This window comes from Schistocerca gregaria, chromosome 1, assembly GCF_023897955.1.
Source record: "Schistocerca gregaria isolate iqSchGreg1 chromosome 1, iqSchGreg1.2, whole genome shotgun sequence".
NCBI lineage: Eukaryota > Metazoa > Arthropoda > Insecta > Orthoptera > Acrididae > Schistocerca > Schistocerca gregaria.
In genome coordinates this window covers 599,929,004-599,951,797 of record NC_064920.1, presented here as the reverse complement: position 1 = coordinate 599,951,797, position 22,794 = coordinate 599,929,004, and the positions used below count along the sequence as shown (strand labels likewise).

General features: G+C 33.7%; 1 protein-coding gene across 5 annotated transcripts in view; it reads right to left on the bottom strand.

Moving 5' to 3' along the window:
• The window catches only part of LOC126358278 (modifier of mdg4-like), a 342,870-nt gene that overhangs the window by 9,686 nt on the left and 310,390 nt on the right, over positions 1-22,794 (bottom strand). For 2 of the 5 annotated variants that reach the window (XM_050007547.1, XM_050007546.1), the window contains one exon: positions 2,333-13,454. The exons of 1 other annotated variant lie outside the window; for it this stretch is intronic. In XM_050007547.1, the coding sequence (XP_049863504.1) occupies positions 13,264-13,454 (191 nt within the window). In that variant the 3' untranslated portion in view covers positions 2,333-13,263. Of the gene's footprint in view, positions 1-2,332; positions 13,455-13,869; positions 21,786-22,794 lie in introns of those variants that run through there. 2 more of the 5 variants (XM_050007536.1, XM_050007535.1) reach the window with 1 other exon arrangement.

The following is a 22,794-nucleotide window of genomic DNA, read 5'->3' as shown; positions in this document are numbered from 1 at the left end:
CTGAATTCTTACTTACCCTTGTGGCTGTGTTAATCAATGGTGATATTCTAAAGCTGAACATAATGTTCAAAAATGTGTTGCAGAACCCATTTGGGTTCAATGTTGATGTTTAAATCTCCATAAATGAGGATTTTGCCCTTCCAGTAATTGGGTTAGTTTCACTACGAATGTGTCTATGTCACCACTGGGAGGACGGTAAGTACATAGTACAGTTAGTCTTTGGAATATATGTGGCTTTCTTGATAGATCCAGGGGTTTTTCTTCTCTTTGGAATATATGTGGCTTTCTTGATATATCCAGAAGTTTTTCTTCTCTTCATGAAATTATGTCCTTTCTAACTTTATACATAATCCCTCCCTTTTCATACATACGTGATCCGCCACCTCTCTTAGTGGTTCAGTTATAATGCCATGCTAGATTATATGAGCTTAGACCTATATGTGTCATTTCAGATCCCTTACTCCAGTGTTCTGTTATGCAAACAAGTGAACTATCGATAGTCTGCAGTTCCCTTCTGTTGCAATTTATTTCTTATGGACTGGTTATTTTGATGGAGAACTGAGAAACACTGAGCACTTCTTATCATGGAGCATTCTCATTTTCCTTGTATTCCTCTTAACAAGTCATTTGGATGATGAGGAGCTACAGTTTACTTGTCATTCACTTCACTATCCACTGTTGTTTCTGCTGACTCCTTGGAAATTTTTGTATGTTTTGTTATTACTGCTGATGGTTCTATCACTGCTACTTTTTTCAGGTGTTTGTGTTGTTCCTATTGGGTTTGGCATTGGCTTTGAGACTATGGGTTTGGTTTTGAAGTTATGTTGGTGTTTTTTAAATTTCTTTGGTTATCACTTTCGTCAGATATTGTTTACTCAAGGTGTAGTCCATCTTGTGTGTGGAATCTACATCCTAAATCACTCATGTTAACACATTTCACATTTTTATATTGCCTGCAGATTTTACCAAACTGATTATCGGCACTCTGTCTCTCTTTATTAACACAATTGCCAAATAAGATCGTAATGATGTGGAATGTTCATAATTACGACATTTGTATGTGCAAGATTTTTCAGACACTGTTTAAGATCACTCATAGCATGCCATTTTGTTTATGTATATGTCATTTTTTTTAATAACACCAAGTTAGGCTCCCAGTTTCAATATACCATAAAGAATATATTTTAGTTTCTTCTTTTAGTTTATTTGCAAGACCATGACAATGGTTGTCTCAAAGCACATTTTGCTATTGGATTTTACACTCTGGAAGTCATTTTGTGTCATTTCACTAAACACTTCAGCACAACTTTGGGATTAACAGATTTGCACTGTAAAATTTTATACTTGGTTTCTTATTTGTCAGCATTGACAAACTTTCTTCTCCTGCTTTATTCACATTGTCCTTTTCCTCTTTACCTCATTCATGAGAAGTGTATAGCCTGAATTTCCACAATCGCCAGTAGAAAGTACTTGAAATAAGTTTTCGGGTACAAAGCCTATGTTGCTTTCAGAGTTTTTTTTCAATCTAACACTTTTTTCTTGCTGCTATTGTATGTCATGTTGTTCCTCTTTTCTGTAAAGGTTGCACTATCATGTGGGAATTTCAGCATGCTCAGTTAAGTTTTTTCGAGCTGTAATTTCAAAATACCCATTTTTAAAGTATCAATAATAAACTCTTACACTAGTTATGTGTTCATTTAGTTTGCTAATTTCGTGGTACAGTTTTCTTATGGTTTCTTTTTAACAGCAAAATTGATGTTTTTTTTGGGAAAGACATATGCTTAGCTTATACCCTTGCCACCATTGTAAGTCCATACCTATTCCTTCGCTATTGCTTCAGCTAACACAGTGATATGCTGTGTTGTTAGACATCCAAGTCAGCAGCACCTATATAAAATAAACAGCAAGCTATGTGAGAAAAAATCTATGATCTGTGCAAGAAAATGACCCAGATTATGAGCTATCAGTACAATATCATAATGAGGCAGTAAATGAATAAGTGGTTGGATAGTATCTGATGCAGCTGCGTTGTTTAATGCTTTGAGTGGGCCATATGTGGAGTAACACTTGTATGTGGCAACAGAGTGATATAATGAACATTTATTTTGGTTTTGTTTAATTAAACAATGCTTTAGCTCATATAATGTTAGTTTGTTATATGATTGTTGAATTAAACTAAGAGTAAACTGTGATTTTTCTTTACATGTTCACTTTGGAAACAAAGAGAGCTACTCTCTACATGTGTACAAAGAACACCACATATCTGCTTATGTTATGAAAAATTGTGTCCCCACTACAGGGTTAATGTAATACAGCAGGTATCAAAAAAAGGTTCACAGTAAAAAATGTAACTTTATTCCAAGACTTGGAGAAAATACAGAAATAAAAAAGAAATTTCAAAATTAAACTTACAAAAATAAACATTTTTTCCTTTATTTAAGTAGTTCCTATCTGCAGTAAAATGATTACACCACTGCAGTCACAAAATGTTTTATCTGTTTGATCAGGTTTACACAGAAATAATGTGATTACTATACACCAAATGCAACCTGAGCTAATATTACAGATATATAGTTAAGACACAGGAACTATGAATTCTCAGTCCATACAAACTGGGGCAATCAATTTTATGTAAGTTAATTTCATAATAAAGAAGAGATTCCTCGAACTGAAAAAACAATGTGTACTGTATTAGCTATATACCTTACAGCAGCAATAAACACGGTCAGAAAAAATTAATATATGTAAAAATCAAGTATTATCATTGACGTTTCAGACTATTAAAATTCACTTATGTTATAACATAAGCAAATAATCAGAATAACATTGACATTTTTTTTTTCATTTATTAGTTCCCACATGCACACAAGCTCATCCTCTGCTGTACACACATTGTATGCCCACTTCTGTCAAACATTGAATATAATTATGAGCTGCATACGCTACCTCTCCTATTATATATAATAGCTGATTAACAAGCACTGCAATCACAGTAGATAATGCAATAAGTGGTCTGAAGAAAACTGTATACCATACATACAATTACTGTAGCTTCTAAGCTACTATACAAACAGTTTGAAAGAAAATTCTATCTGTAAATAGTCTTCATGGCTTTACCGCTGGATGACATTGCAAGGCTGAACCACATGAAGATGTCAGACTGTTGCTCTGAGGAAATATTGTGTAATTTGCACATGATCCAGTGGCAAACTCGTGAAGACTAGCTTGAAGCTGGAAAGCTTGAAGAGTCACAAAATAATATCTCTTTTAACCACAATGAAATAATTGCAATACTTTGTAATGATGAAAGGAAGCTAACAGGGGATATAAATATGAGTATTAAATAAAACTAAAAATAAAAAACTCCCTTATTACCAAGCCTGTGTCTTGAGTTGCAAATGAGGAAGAAGAGAAAGGAGTAAGAGTTGGGGACAACCTTCTTAAAATGTAGGATCTATCTATTTCTACATTGTAGCAAGCAACAAGAGGTCCTTGAGCAATTATAAGACAGGATCACTGATCTCAAAGGCAGAACAGGGCTTTAAATTTAATATCACAGAAAACTCAAAACAACATAGTTGAGACAAACTGTGACAAAAAATGAAACTAAATTTCAAATTTAAGTGCTTATTTTAAAATTCAATTTGTGACCTTTAAGTGTTACAAAAGAAAGTAAAAATTGATAGAACAATGTTAATTTACTTGGAAAGATGTGAATTGTTCACTAAATAATGGGGCACCAAATCGACCACAAATGCTTTAACATGTGAATACCAGGAGCATGAGAAAAAATGATTATAAAGATAGAAGTTTAACAGAGATATGAAGCTACATGATAACCAAAGGTAAAATGGCCATCTTATTTATGAGGGAAAAATCGCTGAGAGGGATTATTTTGAAATTTCTCTTGTGTAATAAAAAATTATCTCCCCTCATAATAAAAAGAGAAAAATGAGAAAGTAAAAGTTCAAAAAAATTTAGTACATTATGCTTAAATATGAGGGTGGATCAAAAAATAATGCTTCCTGTATCACATTATTTAATTTGATAATGAACATATAATAGTGGAATTAGTACAGATCATAGCCAGAACTCCTCTCCACATGACACTATCATTCAACATAGACACCATGCATTTGCACGTTTGCCCCAGTACTGAGCCCAGGCATCCAAACCAGTTTGTAAAAATTCAGAGTTTTGCTTCATGACTCAAGATTTTAAAGTTGTTTTAATCTCGTCCATGAAGGATGTGTATGAGGATGCTGTAATGAGCATCAGCAACGTGGGTATTTGGGTGAATTAGTTTGGCAACAGAGAAATGGACATTGCAGATGAACCACACAGTGGCTGGCCCAGAGCATCCGTCACAGATACCAGTCGAGGACATGCTGATAAAATGATTCAAGGAGACAGACACATCAGAGTCCACAATCAACAGCGAAACATATGCAACTACATTTAAGAAACTTGAGGTGGAAGTAACACACACACCAAACATAATTTTTCACAACTCAAGTGATAGGAAGAATCGGCTGGTCAGTGGTGTCTCATGCACCGCACAGCTCTGATTTGATCCTGTCGAACTTCTACCTGTTTGAACCTATGAAAGAGAACCTACATGGTTACAGATTCAGTGATGTGGATGAGGTTAAAATGTCTTTAAAATGTTCGTCAAGAAGCAAAACACTGAATTTTTTGCAAACTGCAACAAGGGTTTGATGGCCCAAATGTGTACAGATGCAAGGTGACTATGTTGAACAGTAGTGTTGTGTAGATGACATTTAAGGCTATCGTCTGTATTTAATCTGCTGTTATATGTTTATTATTACTTTTTTATCACACAGGAGATATTACTTTTGGATTCACCCTTATAGAAAATGAAGTAACAAAAAGCACACAACTAAATTACATAATTGGAAAATTTCAGAGCACATGTAGACATCATAAAAAATATTTAATAAATTATGAATGTTAAAGTAAACAACAAAAAGATGAGATTGGCTATCATTATTACCTGTACTAAACTCTAATTAAATTTCTGTCTTAAGAAAGCACACAATTATCACAAAAATTAGTAAAATACAATACTTAGGCGGACTTAAAAGAACACAAAAAGCTAATGAAAATTTTTAAACAGAATGAAATAATCAATAGCAAAAAAAGGGAATAGCTCTTACAGGAATAAAAATGAGTGCAGAAAATAAATTATCTAGTATATAAACAAATGATTATAGAGGATGAGGAGGTTTTGGGAAGCAAAGAAGAAAAACATCCGAAGATGAAATTATGAATTCAAGTTCAATCGCTCTCCTAAAGGGGAACAATCGTTATAATAATAAAATAAATGATTATAGTAATAAATTGTAATGAAAAATCACATTTTGTTGCAAACAAGAAAAACTCACAAACATTACATTAAGTCATTTGTGTGTGAGCAGTAATAATAAATTTTATAGTTACCATGAAACAGCCATTAACTTTTACATATACGAAGACAAAACTACCATAATTTAAATAACATTAAACTAATAATACTTATCTTATTTAATGCTAGAAGTAGTTTTAAACATTTAAATTGTCCAGAACTCAATTAAATTTTACAAAAAATTGCCACTTACATAAATTCTGGAAGTAATTAAAACACTGAAAACAATTGAATTACTTTTGAAATCATCATAACCAAAGACTATAAAAATTACAAAAGAATGTAACTGATAAAGCTGTATACTTTATCCAGGCAAAAGAACAAAATATTTCAATAATATCTTTACAATACTCCCTCTCAGCTGTCTATAAAATGCTTAAAATTTTTTAACAAAATTTAATTTAATAAATGGTGTATAGAGAAGTAAACATCAAAAGGGATTTAATGAAAACGGCAGATCTGTTTCAGAATGAATTAACTTAAATAACAATGTTGACTTCAAAATTATAACTGTATATAGAAAAATAATCTAGTTGTAGCATTAAATCTAATCCACAAAACAGATTCAGACAAAACCATTAAAATAATGTTCATGGAAGCAATTTCTCAGTCCTTTAAGAAAATGATTCACATATAAGGCCACATTGGCTGTGTCCTTTGAAAAAATATATACAGGAAAGGATACAAAATGAAAAAAATTCAACAATGCAAAATGTTACCAATAGTGTCTGAAAAAAAAATGCAACAAAGTACATTGCAGTTAATCTTTTTACATTTTCCAAACACCTGCATATGTATAAAACAAGTAAATCTCTGACATAAAAATATTAGGGAAAGTCCCATGTGGAACATAAATAATGATACAAGGCGAGACATCCCATTCACCAAAACAAGAGGCTTTGAGCAGCAGACACAATAAGAAAGAAACAAGTACACACACACACACACACACACACACACACACACACTGACATAGATCATAAATTTGGTAGCTAAACAACAGTATTCAAAATCTGATTTCTATGAATAAATGCTCCACAGATTTTCAATCTCAAGATTTTAATGAAATCAAGGTCACTATGAATGTTGTTCTACCATAGCTATCGACATAACATCCAGTAGCATATGGAAGTTATGCAATTTCATGACAGCTCCATGATGTAATTCAGCCCACGAAACAAAGAACTATGTGGCCTAAAGATAAATCTGGTCAATGGCACTGAAGAAAGTTGTCAATGTGGCAAGAAATCTATGAAGGATTCACCCAAGAATGTCACCATGAAAATCTATGTTCTCAAACGTGTTTTGTATTTATTTCTTGTGCAATGGTTCTTCAGCACTAAGAAAGGATGTCTTTTCTCTTACTTTTGTTCTTAAAAATGACAGTCAGTAGAACAAAAATAGAAACATCTGTAAAAGAAACTAAATTTAATATCGAGTTCACAGATCCATCAAATATTTTAAAAAGGTACTAGAAAGTTCGAGATGGAATACACAGGATGGAAGAAGATAACTACTCACAAAAAGCTGAGTAATTGAGCAGTAGGCAGACACACAAACAAAACTGAAAACATTGCTGAGCTAATTAGGGTAAAAAGAAAAATCTACATTAGTGGTATCCCAGTAACTAATACACAAACATAAACAAGCTACAATCGTCTGGACCAGGACAATCAGACTGTACAGGTATGTATGATTTTGGGAGAAAGGAGAGGCGCGGAGGAGGGGTATTAGGTTCAATCAATCAAACAAGATTGTCCAAAAGATCTGTAATGTTTTTAGTTTTATTTGTGTGCCTGTCAACTGCTCAATGTGTCAACTTTGTGATGAGTTGTTAGCTTCACTCATTTCATTGTTTATATTTTTTGTTAAAATAAAAGGAATGTACTGAAAATAAGAAACAATTAAGGTATGTAATGTTAAGACTATGCTTTCTTAAAAATGTCAATGTCTTAATAACAGAAAATGCAGCATGGAAACATCAAACACAATTACATGAGATTAATGATGAAAGGCAAACAGACAACCACATAAAATAAAACAATCCTCTAGCTCTGAAACCAAAGCACCACACATTTTCCAGTATAAAATATACAAATCCACATCTCCAGCTGCATTAACACATACTGTCTATTACTGGTTGTCCAGCTGGGCAGAGGAAAGAGGGCGAGGGGGTAGACAAGAAAGAATGTGAAGTGTAGAATTGGGAGATGCATAGGAATTATTTTAAATGGTTTGCTATAAAATACAACGTTGGTGGATGAAGGTAGGATTTTGGGTGGATAATCCTCATACATCATTGTGATAACAGATAGTCATCAAACCACTAAAGATGGATGCAGTTGAGGTCTGTTTGTATGAGTTCAAGCAGTATCAGCCAATTTGGTAACTTCTGCTTCCAAATGCGTATGGGACACAAATTGATGCTTGGCCCATAGTGGAAAAACTTTTCACATAGGACGGATAGAGGTACTGTTTTCAGTAGGCCTTTTTGATGTGGAGAAAGGCATTAACACATAGGTCCCTCACCTCACAAGGTAGGTTACGGAGCTAACAAAGACCATCTGAAGCATGTTTGTGAAGAGCTGCAGAGCTGTTCTTCATTTTCCATATCATAACCCATGACAATGAAATACCTTGCTCTTTCCATCAGAACCTCAACAGCTTCTCCTAAATCCTCTTCACAATGTCTCCTCAGTGAAATGACCAACCCCCCCACTTAATGCCTGTGTGAAAATCTTTATTTAATATACCAATACAACCTCAACTTTGGCAGAAGTCAGTTGTTATACATCACCTGTGTGTGCCCATTTGCAGTAAGAAGTACACAAAATATCCAATATCCAAATATGTTCATAACTCCTCAGGAACTTTGGCAGACAAACATTATCCCGTACAGTCAGTTCAGAATCAGATTTTCTGTGCTATTTGTTCTTTTAATATCATAATCTCATAAATAGTCTGTGTAATCTCTGCAAAATAGCTACTGACAGTACAGTACTCTACCCAGCACCCATTTCTACACAGGTCTTGAATAACTTACACAAGTCATGTCAAGGCTTAGACTACTACTTGTCGTGTCTTGATATAAAAGACCTCCTATCCACAATCACACCTGCAATCCACAGCTCCTGAGAGACACTATTTGCTACTCATACACTTCCATTAACTACTGTAAGCCCACAATAACCCACAAAACTTTGTCCTTCTGCCCCTTCCAGATGCCCAATCCTTACCTCTCTCCCAAACCAACCCGATCAGACAGCTGTCCATGAATAGTCAGGGTTACCATTGTGTGCATGTGCATGTGGGTTTTACTTTTAGTGGGCTGTTTGTTTACAATCAAATATGTATATTGGAAACTAGGTGACAGACCATAAGCTTTTACAGCTTTTATAGTAATGGTAATATTATATCAGTCTTTATATCTTGTAAATTTTCACACAATCATCTGAAAAGCCTGTCAGTTGCCTCCTTCAGGCCAGAAATGAGAATAAAGTGAAGTTGGTGGAACCGTCCTCATGTGCTCTGTGGTGAGAGTACAAGCAAACTTCAGATTAATACTACAAACAATGTAAGGAAATGATAGATTGCTATTTATCATAAAGATGACATGTTAAGTAGCAGACAGGCAAAACCAAAAGGCACTTATACATTAGCTTTTGGCCACAGCCTTCATCATAAAAAGAAACAAACATTCATTCATACAAGTAAGCACACCTCATGCACACAATTGCCATTTCTGGCAGGTTGGACCGGAATTATGGAATTCCAGTCCGAGCTGCCAGACATGGTGGTGATGTATGCATAAGGTGTGCTTACTTGTGTGGATGAATGTGTTTTTCTTTTTTTGATGAAGACTGTGCCCGAAAGCTAATGTATAAGTGTCTTTTGGTTTTGCCTGTCTGCATCTTAACATATCATCTTTACAGAAAGTAGCAATCTATCTTTTCCTTACATTACTGATATTCGAACCTGGAGTTTCCACTGTTAGATTAATATCATAGTAATCCAAAACACCCTGTAAGTTACACATCAAAATTTTCTGTGGGCAAGCAAAAACATACCATCAATGTATTTTTCTGATGAGTACTCTACATAGAATACACTATTATGGTATATGACTTCCATCTCTGGTACAACATTTTATTTATTTTACATTGTGTTTTAGGACAATAACTTCTAAAAACTAAACAAGAATTAAAACATTTAAGATATCATTAACAAACTACTGGTCCACCATATCATCCAAAATGTAACATAAAATAAAAATGGGAAGTAATTAATTGTCATATTTTGTACTAAGGTTGAGACTTAAATCTAATTTAGGGCTACAAAGAAGATCATGTTTTGCAATACACAAAATAATGTCCTAATTTATCTAGTTCAGAAATATCATGCTGTAAAATGGCAAGAGGGACAAAATAATATGAATGACAAACAGAGTTCACTTTGTCATAGTTTTTCTGCTTGGAATTCAACATCAAAGAAACAATCATAAGCTTTTGGAAAAAGTCTAAAAACTAACTCTGTTAGGCTATAAATAAAATACTGGACTAATTATAGAAAATCTACTGGCAAACTCTTAAATGTATTCCTTTATATTCCTTATACCTAATTACTATTCAGGGCTGGAACTTTATCATATCTCTTAACCAGATCACAAATTCACTTGATGTGAAATTCTACTTCCTGGTGTTATGAACATGTCCCATTCGAGCTGACATCCTGGTTCTGGTTGGAAAACACAGGAATTTTTATTTTATCTTAAGCAGAACTTTTTTAATACTGTCCCTATTGGCCAAATTTGGGTCAAAGTGATTTCCATCTTTGCATGTACATGAAAAAGTGTATAGACTCCTAAAGCTTTGATCCAATAAATAGCTCCAAGATGTTAATGTGGATTAGCAGTAAATTCAGATAGCACTAAATTATGCAGAGAAAAATTGGCAACTAGTAGAGATATCATAAATGGCAAACTCTTAATTGACACTGTAGAAAAGTAATACAAAGATGATGGTTTCAGATTTTTCTAACTACATATTTATTTACAATTGCAGCATTTTATTGATAGTGTAATGAAGGTATCTTCCTGGAACTCTTCATAAGAAAACAACAAACAAATGTTAGTTGCTCTCATTGGTATTTTCTCAAGGAGAATATTTGTAAGATAGTTATCTCTTGTGGACATTTCTAAGAACTGCATAACAGTGAGTTATGAAATTAAAAAATAATTATTTCTAATAGCCTACTAATGAATATAAAACTATGAAAACCATGTAGTCTTCCTCCTCCCAACAAATAATTTTAGTTGCTTTTTAGTTCCTCAATACACTGTACCACCACAACTCATGAAATTAGTGATTGAATCTTATGTATGAAAACTGATTACTATTTGGCAAAATACCAAAATGTGCTGTGCTGACATGACATGAAGTATATACAAGTTAAAGAAAAATAAAAAACATGAATACTGAATAAGTCATTACACTATTCTTGCTAGATCACTTCGATTTTTTTTCCACTATACTAACAGAGGATACAGAAAAAAAAACCCACCAGCATTGGGGGAATGTTCACAAAAGTAAACATTAGACGCCCCCCAGAAAAACACACATACAAATTACCAAGTTTTGCAAATTCCATTTTATGAGGGAAATGAGAAACTTAAACTTGAGCCTGGATACATTCACCGTTTACTAAAAATACTACTGATAAAAAGTACTATCTACCAGTTGATGGAACTAAAAAAACTTTATCATGGCCAACACATGCATAATTTTAAAAATTAATTCATCTGGAAAAAAAAGACTGATATGAAAGAAAGACAAGAAAGGGTACACAACAGGCCACATTTGTCAACTGAAATTAAAAAAAAGGGCAGAGAACACACATGTAAGAAATGAAAAATATTGACAAAAAGATGGTACAGGTGTGAGTGGAATTGATGGTGGAAGGGGAGCTAATAGGAAAGCTATTATTGATGGCTCATTATTAGTAGTATGAATCTTTGCTGATAATCTGGCACCACTGTCAAACATCTTTTACCAGAGAGCTTATGACAATTGTTACTTTTCATGAGTACCTGTAATCCTTCCTACTTTTTTTCTACTTTGGTTCAACAACAGTCATGCTTTATTTATGAAACTGCAACATTTTTCCCAGGCAAAGGAGGAGACTTAAATTCACTCACTAATTTCAGAAGTGATATACATACAGCCATTGGAGATGCACAATATAATGGTGACATGTAATACCATCAATTAAAAAAAATCACTAGCACAACATTATTTCACATGAAAATGGCAGAGGCTGATATTTCAATAGTGGGCCTGTAAATAAAGTATTTGTACAGCCAAATGTGATGATCATGCCTTTTGAAAAGAAAGGATGCCATCTCTCTTCTAGCCTTTTAGAACTATATTTAGTGACAGTATGCGATAATAAAAAAGAATCAAATTTTACTAATAAACTTACATGTTGATAAGAGATAAAATAACATTGTTTCCTGGGCTGAGACTAATAGCTGCCTGTTTCAGTTTCATGGATAACTTATTACCAATCGCTCTATCCAAGCACATCTGCTGGGCTGACTCAAATCTCCAAACTGCCGTAGGCTTCTTCCCATTCTCTGTCATTTGCAGTTAGTACAACCCATAGTGCACTGCTTGAACAAGGCAAATATCTGGTTTAGATTCAATGTGCTTTTTGAAAAAAGGAACAGCTAGGGATGGTATACCAGCTAAATTAAAGGCAGCTGACTCTCAGAACAAATGAAAAGTTACTTTATAACTATTAGATATTACAGAAATCTGGAAAGTGGTGTTGTAAAGGCACTTGAAGACAGAAGATGATACATGAGCAAAAGGATGGGCATATAAAGACAAAGTATCATTCTGATAAAATGTTTACATCTTCAGGGGAAGTCTGGAGGCAGCTTGTGAACATGACAGTTCTACTATGGGCATGTATTGAAAATCCAGCCTTATGGAAATATAAAAACTATGTTATGGGAATGATGCTGAAAATTTCAACATTTTGTTCTTTAGAGCAATACAATACACCAAGTTCTCTGCTCAATATTCCTATCAAATTCCTACACTTAATCCTATGAGAAAGTATAACTAGCAGATGCATACCATAAAATTATTGTATATCTTCATAAATTTGTTCCTTAAGAAGATGTAACAGTGTGATAAAAAATTACACTGTAGGGCACAAAGGATATTTACTGATAAAACTGGCAACTGACTGGTTCCTACAGTAGATAAAAGACACAATGAAGTTGAAGCATTTATCAAATCCATTGTATGAGGCACCAAATATGTAAGGTCTTGTTCACCATCTTAATACAAACAATGTCACAAGTGTCTGTCAGTCAGGACAAAAAATATAAAAGAAAACTAAAGGAAATATCTGCTACACTTGACTGATAACACATAAAATACACCATTTCTTGTTATCTGAAATACACAGTTTTCAATGTAACACTGCCATTTTTAAAATCTGTCTCTTTTTCAGTTGACATTATAAATCAGAAAACAATAGTTTCATCTATTAGAGAATAAACTATAGTGAATTTTGCAGCTTAGAAGTGTTACTGATAACAGAAGTGCTTTTTCACTTATTTAATCTATCAGACATTGACCATAAAAGGAAGTTGTACTCTTCAAAACCATACGTCCACAATTAAACTTCAAAATACAATTTATCATGAGTAATACAATAAATATACTTTACTCTAAGGCAGCACATTATGGTAAACATTTTATTGGACTGTTGAGTGTTTTATGAATACTGTAGAAACCACCTGAGAAAATTCCATAAATGAATAAATCTCACACTTCTTTCTTCCTGTGGTACTGATAATAATGTACTCGCAAACAACTCTGATTTTTCATTGTTCTACCACAAATGCTACATATGAAACACCCTTGTGCACTGTGTGCATCGCGGACATGAACTTTCAGGTTGAACTTGTTTGTAAATTGTTTCTCGCACCACTGACAGCTATACTTCTGTGGCCACACTAGAAAGAAAATAAAAGAAGGAAATTAATACAATAACTAAGGGGCCAACACTAACAAATAAAAGTAATTGTATAAACAAAAACCATATTTAGACAGAGATAGAAGAGGATAGGAAAGTATGAATCTATCACAGTTCAACCATGCAGGTCCAAAAACAACATATTTTTTATGTAAGAGATTTCAATATTTGCAGTCAAAAATGAATGGAGACAATTATTTTCTCTTGTCCAATAATTCCACTGATCTAAATGCTCAAGATTACTAATCACCCTGAACAATCCTCATATTTTGTGTTCAAAGTTATCACTGTTTGCCATTTATCTTCCAGTGACTATCTTTCATTGCAAATCTATAAGGATGCAGAATCAGGACAAACAATGGAAATGTTCAAGGAACATTAAAATGGACAAGAAGTCTACAAAAAAAGGTTTTTATTGAGGTACTCACTGTTATACAGGAAACACAATCAGCAATAGGAGATTAATTTTAAATTAACTTTTCATGTCTCAGATTATTACATACTTTTAAACTAATCTCTACAGATACACAGTATCTTTATTTCAGTAAATACATGTGAAACTCACAACACTATTATAGTAAAGATGAAGAAAAATAATATTGCAATTTGTAGACATAAAATATTTAAATGTGTGTTCTGAAGGAATGAGACACAAAATTCAAAATTACTAGAAGCAAAGCAACTATTGATGTTCCTAATTTAAAGTGTATTTTAAACATTTGTACATGGCTGGAGTAGCAACCATAGAATGAAATATTCTCACAGAATAATGAACAGCCAGTCAGTTGCAAACTGGAAGGTTTATTAAAACCATTTTACCATGGCTTCAATGTTTATAAAAACATCTTCTCAGAAGGAAATATTGATATCTGTACTACATGTTGTGACAGAGTTGTGTTGAAATATAGCCAAAATACATCAGTCAAATATAATATTAGAATTAAAAATATGCACTTGGTTTTTATCATTTGATATTTCCTCACCAATGTACAGCTAGTGCTAGTGCTCTAGTCAAATAAATGACAACAACCATGTTGTGCATGTTTTAATTTATTACAGAGGTGAAATTTCATATTTGAGTGACACCTTTCAGCTATGCTTTAATGGACCTCTGCCACATTATGTAATCCAGTTGTTAATATGTCCTTCTGAACAAGACATTTTGTTAAATGTTGAAACCACGGAAAAGGGTTTTAATAAACCTTCCAGTTTGCAACTGGCTGTCTGTTTACTATTTCTACAGGATATCATACAGCGTATTGTGAGCAATAATCCATGCATTGAACTGGAGGGACATTTCCTTCTCGTCTATACGAGTGGATTATCTTTTTAAATACATATTAAAAAATTAACAACATTATACAAAAACTCAATCACTTTATTTAGTCTTCCATCATACTAGCAATTAAATTACATGTTCACAAAAGACATTTGGAAAAACGTGTGTTTTTTGAATTACAGAAGTCTAGTGGTCTTACTCCAATACACTAGTGGTGAGAGTTTTGGAAATTACATTAGTTCATTACATATAAATAGACAGCTTTGGAAATAATCATTGTTACTGTGGTTTCCTATGTAAACTACAGCACACAATGAATCATATATATGGACATACCACACAGAAAATGAAGGCCTAAAATTAATATTATTCATTTTTAGTACTAAAAATGACAGAATAAAGAGTTTCTGAGATTAGCATACAATAAATAAGATCATGTTACAAATACTATTACAACATTTTAGGAAAGAGTGTATCAAAATTGAAATGCTGCACTGTTGCTGTTCTTCATCATAAAAATGTATAATTCTGAGACATGAATTGCATGTCAGCACAAAAAATATTTTTTTACATTAAAATATATACACAAAACATATTAAATCATATTATTGATTCATTTAAAATTGTTTCCAACTTTAGCAGTTCTGCTTGCAAAGCAATACTATAAAAATGGTCATAGCTTAAAATATTTTATCAGCCACCGAACACTTACCGGTAGATGTTAATGTAGCATTATGTGAAACAAACCTTAATTTCTTGTACAAACACAGTATCCATCCAACAAAACCCATGTACTTATCTCATAGTGACAAAGAATCAATATAAAAGAAACTACAATAGTGTTTGAAATAAATAATAATACATTACTGACAATATATTTTATTGGCATAATTGTGATTGGAACTTTTTCAAGATAGCACTCTATCGTGTACAAGTGTCATTCCAGAAGCAGAGTCATTATGCTTCTCATGAAATGCTGATTCTAGACAATGTATTAAGTTTTTCTTACTTTTTGATTCATGATAATCTTAGAGTAACTATTTATAAGAGTAACCATTATCCCTGAGAAAATACTTATTATAAAAGGATAAAAATGAGAATGACGTGGCAACTAGTCACAACTGTGTTGAATGGATAGCTTATTTTCCTGTTATTTATCTGCTGGACAGCAAAAGTTATTAATGTGTTGGAGGTGTGACTGGGTGTCGTCATTGTATTTTCATATCGTAATGGTGTCCTCAGGCAATCAAGGATAACACAAAATCTTGAGCACTCTCAGTGCTCAGGGCGTGGTATTAGACCTATCATCTTTCTCTACTTTACATTAAGCACAAATTGAACTAGGCAAAAAACAATGTTTTAGGTATGTTCAAGCAAGTTTTCTGTGAGAAAGTTCACAAAAATAATTTATCTTCATAATGGATTGCTAAATACTCGTAAAATTGTTGGCAAATTATTTTTGCTGTGTACATTGTCACACTAAATGTTCATGTACAATTATTGAATGGATGAGTCCATTGTAATGGAGAACAATCAGAGCATATATACTATGAACAAATAACAATAGAATACCACAATAAATAGGAGACATTAGAGGAGATTAATCTACAGAAAAAAGTGATAGAAAGTTGCAACGTTTCATGGTCCTAAAGCAATTGATTCCTTTCAAGTAATTCTCCACTGAATATGGTGTAGTTATGAGTGTCTAGCAGGTTAAAAATGCCCTTATGCTGTTTTAGCACACTACTTCCCACACTGTTCAGCCTGCCACTATCTTAAAATAATGAGGGTGGTTTGAGAAGTTCTTGGGATCACTATGAGAGGTCAGCACTAGCACAATGAGTTGTTCACATGATATTCATTGGACTGCTGCCTGTAAACATTTGCCACCTCAGTGCTCTTGGAAGAGAGCTGTGGTGGTGATGTGGCTCTATTGTTGTTCCCATGTAGTGATTTGTGAAGATAGATGGAAAAAATCGAGATTCGAACAGTGATTAAATACTTAATAAAGAAAGGTATGAAAGCAAAGGACATTCATGCTGACTCTGCTCCTTCATATTCAACTGTTGCCAAGTGGACAAACAAATTTAAATTTGGTCGAGGGAGCTTAGATGATGATCCGCGCACTGGTCAGCCAAGATGTGTCACTACTACAGAAATCACTGCCAAAGTGCACAAAATGGTCATTGAGGATCACTGATTGAAAGTATGTGAAATTTCTCTCATTTAACACGTCATCTGAAAGGGTATATCACATTTTAACTGAAGAATTAGAAATGAAAAAAATTAACTGCAACATGGGTGCTGCAAATCTTGATGCTGGATCAGAAATATGTGCCATCGCTATGGCAAAATTACATGAACTAAGGTATGAATTGTTGCCACACCTGCCTTATTCACCTGAGACCTGTCTCCATCAGATTTCCATCTTTTCCCAAAACTGAAAATGTTTCTTGGTGGATGGAGATTCACTTCAAATGAAGATATGATAGCCAGAGTATACAGCTATTTTGCAAGCCTGGAGGAAACTCATTTTCGAGATGGGATCAAGGCACTGGAACATCATTGGACCAAGTGCATTAATCTACAAGGAGACTACATTGAAAAATAAAATAGTTTCAGTGATGTATATACTTTTTTTCTATTACACCCCGAGAACTTTTCAAACCACCCTCGTAAAATTAAACTGATACCCCACTGGAAAACAAAAACAATCCAAAATAGTTACGCCACTTTCAGCTAAGTCTGCGTGCCTTGGTTACTTCAAAAGGAAAAGGGAAGGAAGGTTATGATTTAAAGTTATATCAACAGCAAGGCCATTAGTCAGAGTACAAACTTGGGTTGGACAAGGGTTGATAATGAAATGATTCTATTCTCTTCAAAGACACTACCATCCCAATATTGATCAGAAGTGATTTAGGGAAGTCACATAAAACTTGAACAAAGAATTGAACTCTGTTTGTCACAAATGTGAGTCTTGTGCCTTAACCATTGTGCCACCAGGATTCCTGATCCGTTTCAAGGTATGCAAAATAGATTCCTAATAAAGCTTTGTTGCATCACAGTGCATTGCATTACATTACTTCGGGACAATACATTCTGGTCATAACAAAATTTCAATAACAAAACTTCATAGAGAACCGAGGCATTACAGATATGCTTTCATTATTTTTCATCATGTGTCTATCGGAAGCATGGAGTATTTGTTTCAACACAAACAGGATAGAGAAGGAAATCAGCCACATCCTTAACAAAGGCATTTGATTTACTCCATTTACAGAAGCCAAAAAGAACTCAAATCTGTGCAAGTAGATGGAGATTTGGACACCACTCTTCCAGAATGCAAGCTCAGCATCTTGACTAATGTGTCATTCTGCTCAATCAGTTACATGTAGACTTCAGTGCAGTAAAAATATGATACCTATTTATTACTCAGAATGAGTAAAGAACAATTTTTCTCAAGAGCTCGGTAGAAATGAAGCACATTCATGATGTCTGATATCACCAATTGAGAGTAACGATACATACAACTATAAGGATGTTAATAACATAAATCAACATTACATATCAGTACATACAATAAATGATGGAGTAACTTGTCTAGCTTCTCTGGAGAGACCATTTCGTAAGAACAGAAACAAAATTTGATATAACTCATGTCTGGTGAATTGTATGCGCAAAAGAAAACACAGATCAAGCCACACAATCATCAACTACACTGCAATGAAGGGTAAACTGTGTGTCTAAGATCTGCGATGATTCAGACTCAGTTTTTACCATTGTAAGAGGCACAGTTTTACTAACACGTGGACATGACTAACAAATCACACACAAAATATTGTTATTTTCTTACATTATTAAAGAGCTTCCAGTTGCAGCTTCTCTTGCTTGGACTTAAGGGAATGAACTGAGAGATGAATGGTAAAAATGCAATGAAAGAAACAATTCTGTACAACCCCCTCCTGCCCTCACATTGTATTCTCCATATCCCCTTATTAAATTTTCACATAGGTTTTAAACAAACTACTTAATATATAAAAACTCAAAATTCTAAATCAGTATCTTTGGTTTGCGGAGACAATGCACACTGACAAGATATAAGTCATAAGACAACATTGGTGATACAATATCACAATTTCTTTTTGATGTGCAGACCTGTCTCACTTGGTTAAAGAATGGCATGAACATATTGAACTTAATACAGTATGTGCCCAATCCAAGGAAAGTAAGCTTCAAGATAGGTTTCATGGACATTCTGGAAAATTTAGCACAATTGTCCAGCAAATCAACTGAGCATTTATGGAACATGGGAGAAAGATCTGTCTGCAGCCAAGATTATCCAACAAATTTCATGGAACTTTGGGTGGGTGATGAAATAGCATGACTTAGTCTCTCTCCAGTGGTTTTCTATCACCCTGTTGAGCCAATAAAAATTTTTGCAATTCACTAAGCTAAGATGGAGTTATAGGAATTATAAATGAAACTACTAATGTACCCTTACATTTTTGATCCTTTCTCTTATTTTTACATCTGACATCTCTATCTATGGAATTTTAAATGAAAATCATCATAAATATCAAACACACTTTGGGAGTTCACAACACATATGTGCTGACATGGACCCTATCTGCATAACAATGTGTCAGTTTGATGGCTAGGTTTGGACACTTTGAAGAAGAGCATTTCAGTTCTTGACACACACATTTACAAACAATATCAGAGTAATGATGTGATGGATAACTTGAAATGGTAGTCTATCATGAAAATGACAGGTAACTGAAAGAGGACATGGGCTATAGCAAGAAGCTAGTAGTTCATGAAAAAAGAAAGGGAACAATGTCTCTAGAGAGAATGATGGTGAAAAGAAGATGGACGGAGTTGTAAGAAGTTAAACAAAGGGATTAGAGAAGCAAGGAATGTGATACCTCATGTAAGACAAGAACTGGGTGTTGTAAAATTGAAATGAGAAAGGAATGGTTAAGATATTTTGTACATGAGTGTATACTTGAGGGACAAAAAAAATGTTTTAGTATTATTACTCTAATTATGTTTACCTTAACTATAGCTTTGATGTCATTTCTTTTTCTGTTCACTCTAACATATAAGCCAAACTTCTTCAGTCTCCTGTTGAGCTTTTACACCAATCCCTTCACCAAAAGTGGTTCTGTACACCATCTATCTCATGTCTACAGTTGCTGGTTCCATCTCTAGTTATCTGCCCACACCCTCTGCAGTATTTCGCTCTCCTGCATGCTGTCAATACCCCCTCTCCTCTCCCTTTTTACCCTCTACACGCAATTCTAATTTACCAATAACATATCAGTGGAATACTTTAGATGAATTATTCAGATAAGAAAAATATATGTCTATCGGCTATAAGTGAATTCAACTTTTCCAAAATTAGAAAATCCCAACAAGTGCTTGATGCACTTTTCAGAAAATAACATACATTTTCAATTTTAACTTCTTTCAACAGCCAATGAATAAGTGATTTACAATTATGTACATTTTTGTATAAGGAAGGGCAAATGAAGTTAGGATTTATTTTTACAATGACAAGATAATTAAGACAGAGCATAAGCTTATGGTAACGAGTGCATGTGAAGATTGGCCATGTCCAAGTCAAAGGACAATTATATCATTCACCAAAACTGATTTATGACAAAGCAAGATGGGGATTTGAACTCTCTTTATTATCAATGTGGATCTTGTGCCTTTTGCCACTCCTGTTGAAGTCATTCTTAAATTTATAGCTATCTTTGATGGGTTCACTGTCAATGGGACACTAAAGCTTTCCAACTTGTACTGTGCTATTATCACTGAATGGTAAATTTAAATATATACCATGAGTCTTAACTGTCTTTATATTATATAAATAAAGGAAGAGAATATTATCTTAGAAATACTGTATCTCATATACAAGTAGATACTGCTTATATAAGCATAATATGTTTTATTACAAGCAAAGATATACCTTTCAGCAGAAATAAACAGAAAAAAGATAGTGCCAGTAAGATGTCATGATCAGTAATTAAAACATAAACAAAAACTTATTAAAAATACTTCTGTTACTAATAGGAGAAATACTATTTTCCTTTTTAAATATCAGTGACATTCCCTCCTCCTAATCCATACAACAGAATTTTAATTCTGATTTTTTTTTGTACTCTTGTTAGTTATTCTTTAGCCAAGGATTCCCTTTCTTGTTTCTCTCAGATCTCACTCCTCATGCTAGGCATTCAATACACAACCAGCCCTTCTACTGTGTGTTTCATTAGAAGCAATGTGTGCATTTGTTACACACCATATAGGGCATTTTTCTGTTGTATTTATTTTCTTCAGGTACTTTTTTTCTATGACACGAAAACAAAAAATAACTCTACAGTTGTGAACAAATATTTGATTTGCACTGAGTATTTTGAATCTAAAACTGCTCATGGAAGCTGAAGATTTAACTTCATTTTACAAATCTATTGTCATCTATGTGACGGTTCTATTACACTATTGCTATATTATGGGAGTTCATTCTTCCTCCTCTAGTCTATATTTTTTCACTCTCTCTCTCTCTCTCTCTCTCTCTCTCTCTCTCTCTCTCTCTCTCACGCACACACACACACACACACACACACACACACACACACACACACACACACATTTTGTTTATATATTGGACACATACAAACATATTTTTAAATACAAGCATACAGCATGATTGTAGAAATATTAAACTTTTTGCCAGTCTTCATTTGTTGCCACTGCCTACAACTTTATCATATTGCAGTCTACAGTGTTCTTCTGCTTGTGGCATTAGAAATCTTTTCCGGTTCACATTATCTTTGTTATGGTATCGATACACATGCATCCGCAAACAGCTCTTATTTTTTACTACCCGACCACACTCTTTACATGTAAATGGCCCTTGCTGCGTATGTGCATCACGCATGTGGATTGTAAGATTCCACCTGTATGTAAATAGTCTTCCACACAAGGGGCATCTGATCTGTCTCATAACACCATTATACCACAGAAGATCTGGAAAAAAAAGAAGATCTGAATGTAATTATCTACTGTGATCTGTAATGATCTTTAATTGCTAAACAAGACAGAAAATCTTGGCACTGGTATTGGCAATAAATCATCCATGATGAGGATATGGTGATTTAACCATGTATTTTGATAATCTGAATATACTAGCAGAACAAAGGCACTGTGCACCACACAAAATATTGTCATGATAAAACTGATCCAATTCTTTCACAGTTACAAGAGCTAATCCATAAAAATATCAGTCTCCATCTTTATGCTTTCTGTATGTGTGGACTACACAGAGGAAATATATACTACTACTTATTTTGCACTCAAAAACAATTGCTATGCAACATGCTCATAACCCAGCATTTCATGCATCATTCATTCTCAGTATTTTTTTTCTTTTCTTTTTTTTTTTTTTTTTTTTGACATTTGATTAAGCTAACTACTCCATCCTAAGATATTTGCTTATAACACACACACTATTAAATCCACAAATGAGTAAAAATCATGCCACATATAATGTGCTCAAATGCTACTTGTTCATTTAGCAACAACAGGAAACAATGTTTACACATGAATAATGTAATATCACATATTATCAGTTATTCTGCTGCAGAATACACCCACAAACAGGAAGTTGGCAACAAGGCAAGAACAATAAAACAAAACTGTACCAAGAAAGAAAACCACCTTGTAATTCATGTATTGTATGGTGTGTGTGTGTGTATTCTAATGTGTTTAATGCAGAATTGTTCACAAAAACAAATACAATGTTTCCAAATCTAACAATGTTTGTTTACAAAATTTGGGACATTTCCTTGATTGTAATTTAGTATTCAGAAGGTGGTCAGCCCACACTCCTCTTCTGCCAATATCTCGGCTTCTTAAAAACTTTGCTTCTTCTTTACTTTACACAATGATAATCTTTTGCAGTTCATAATACATTAAAACCACAGAACATATATATCTGAGACTAAACTGGTCAGCTGCAGGGTGATATTTCTTGTTT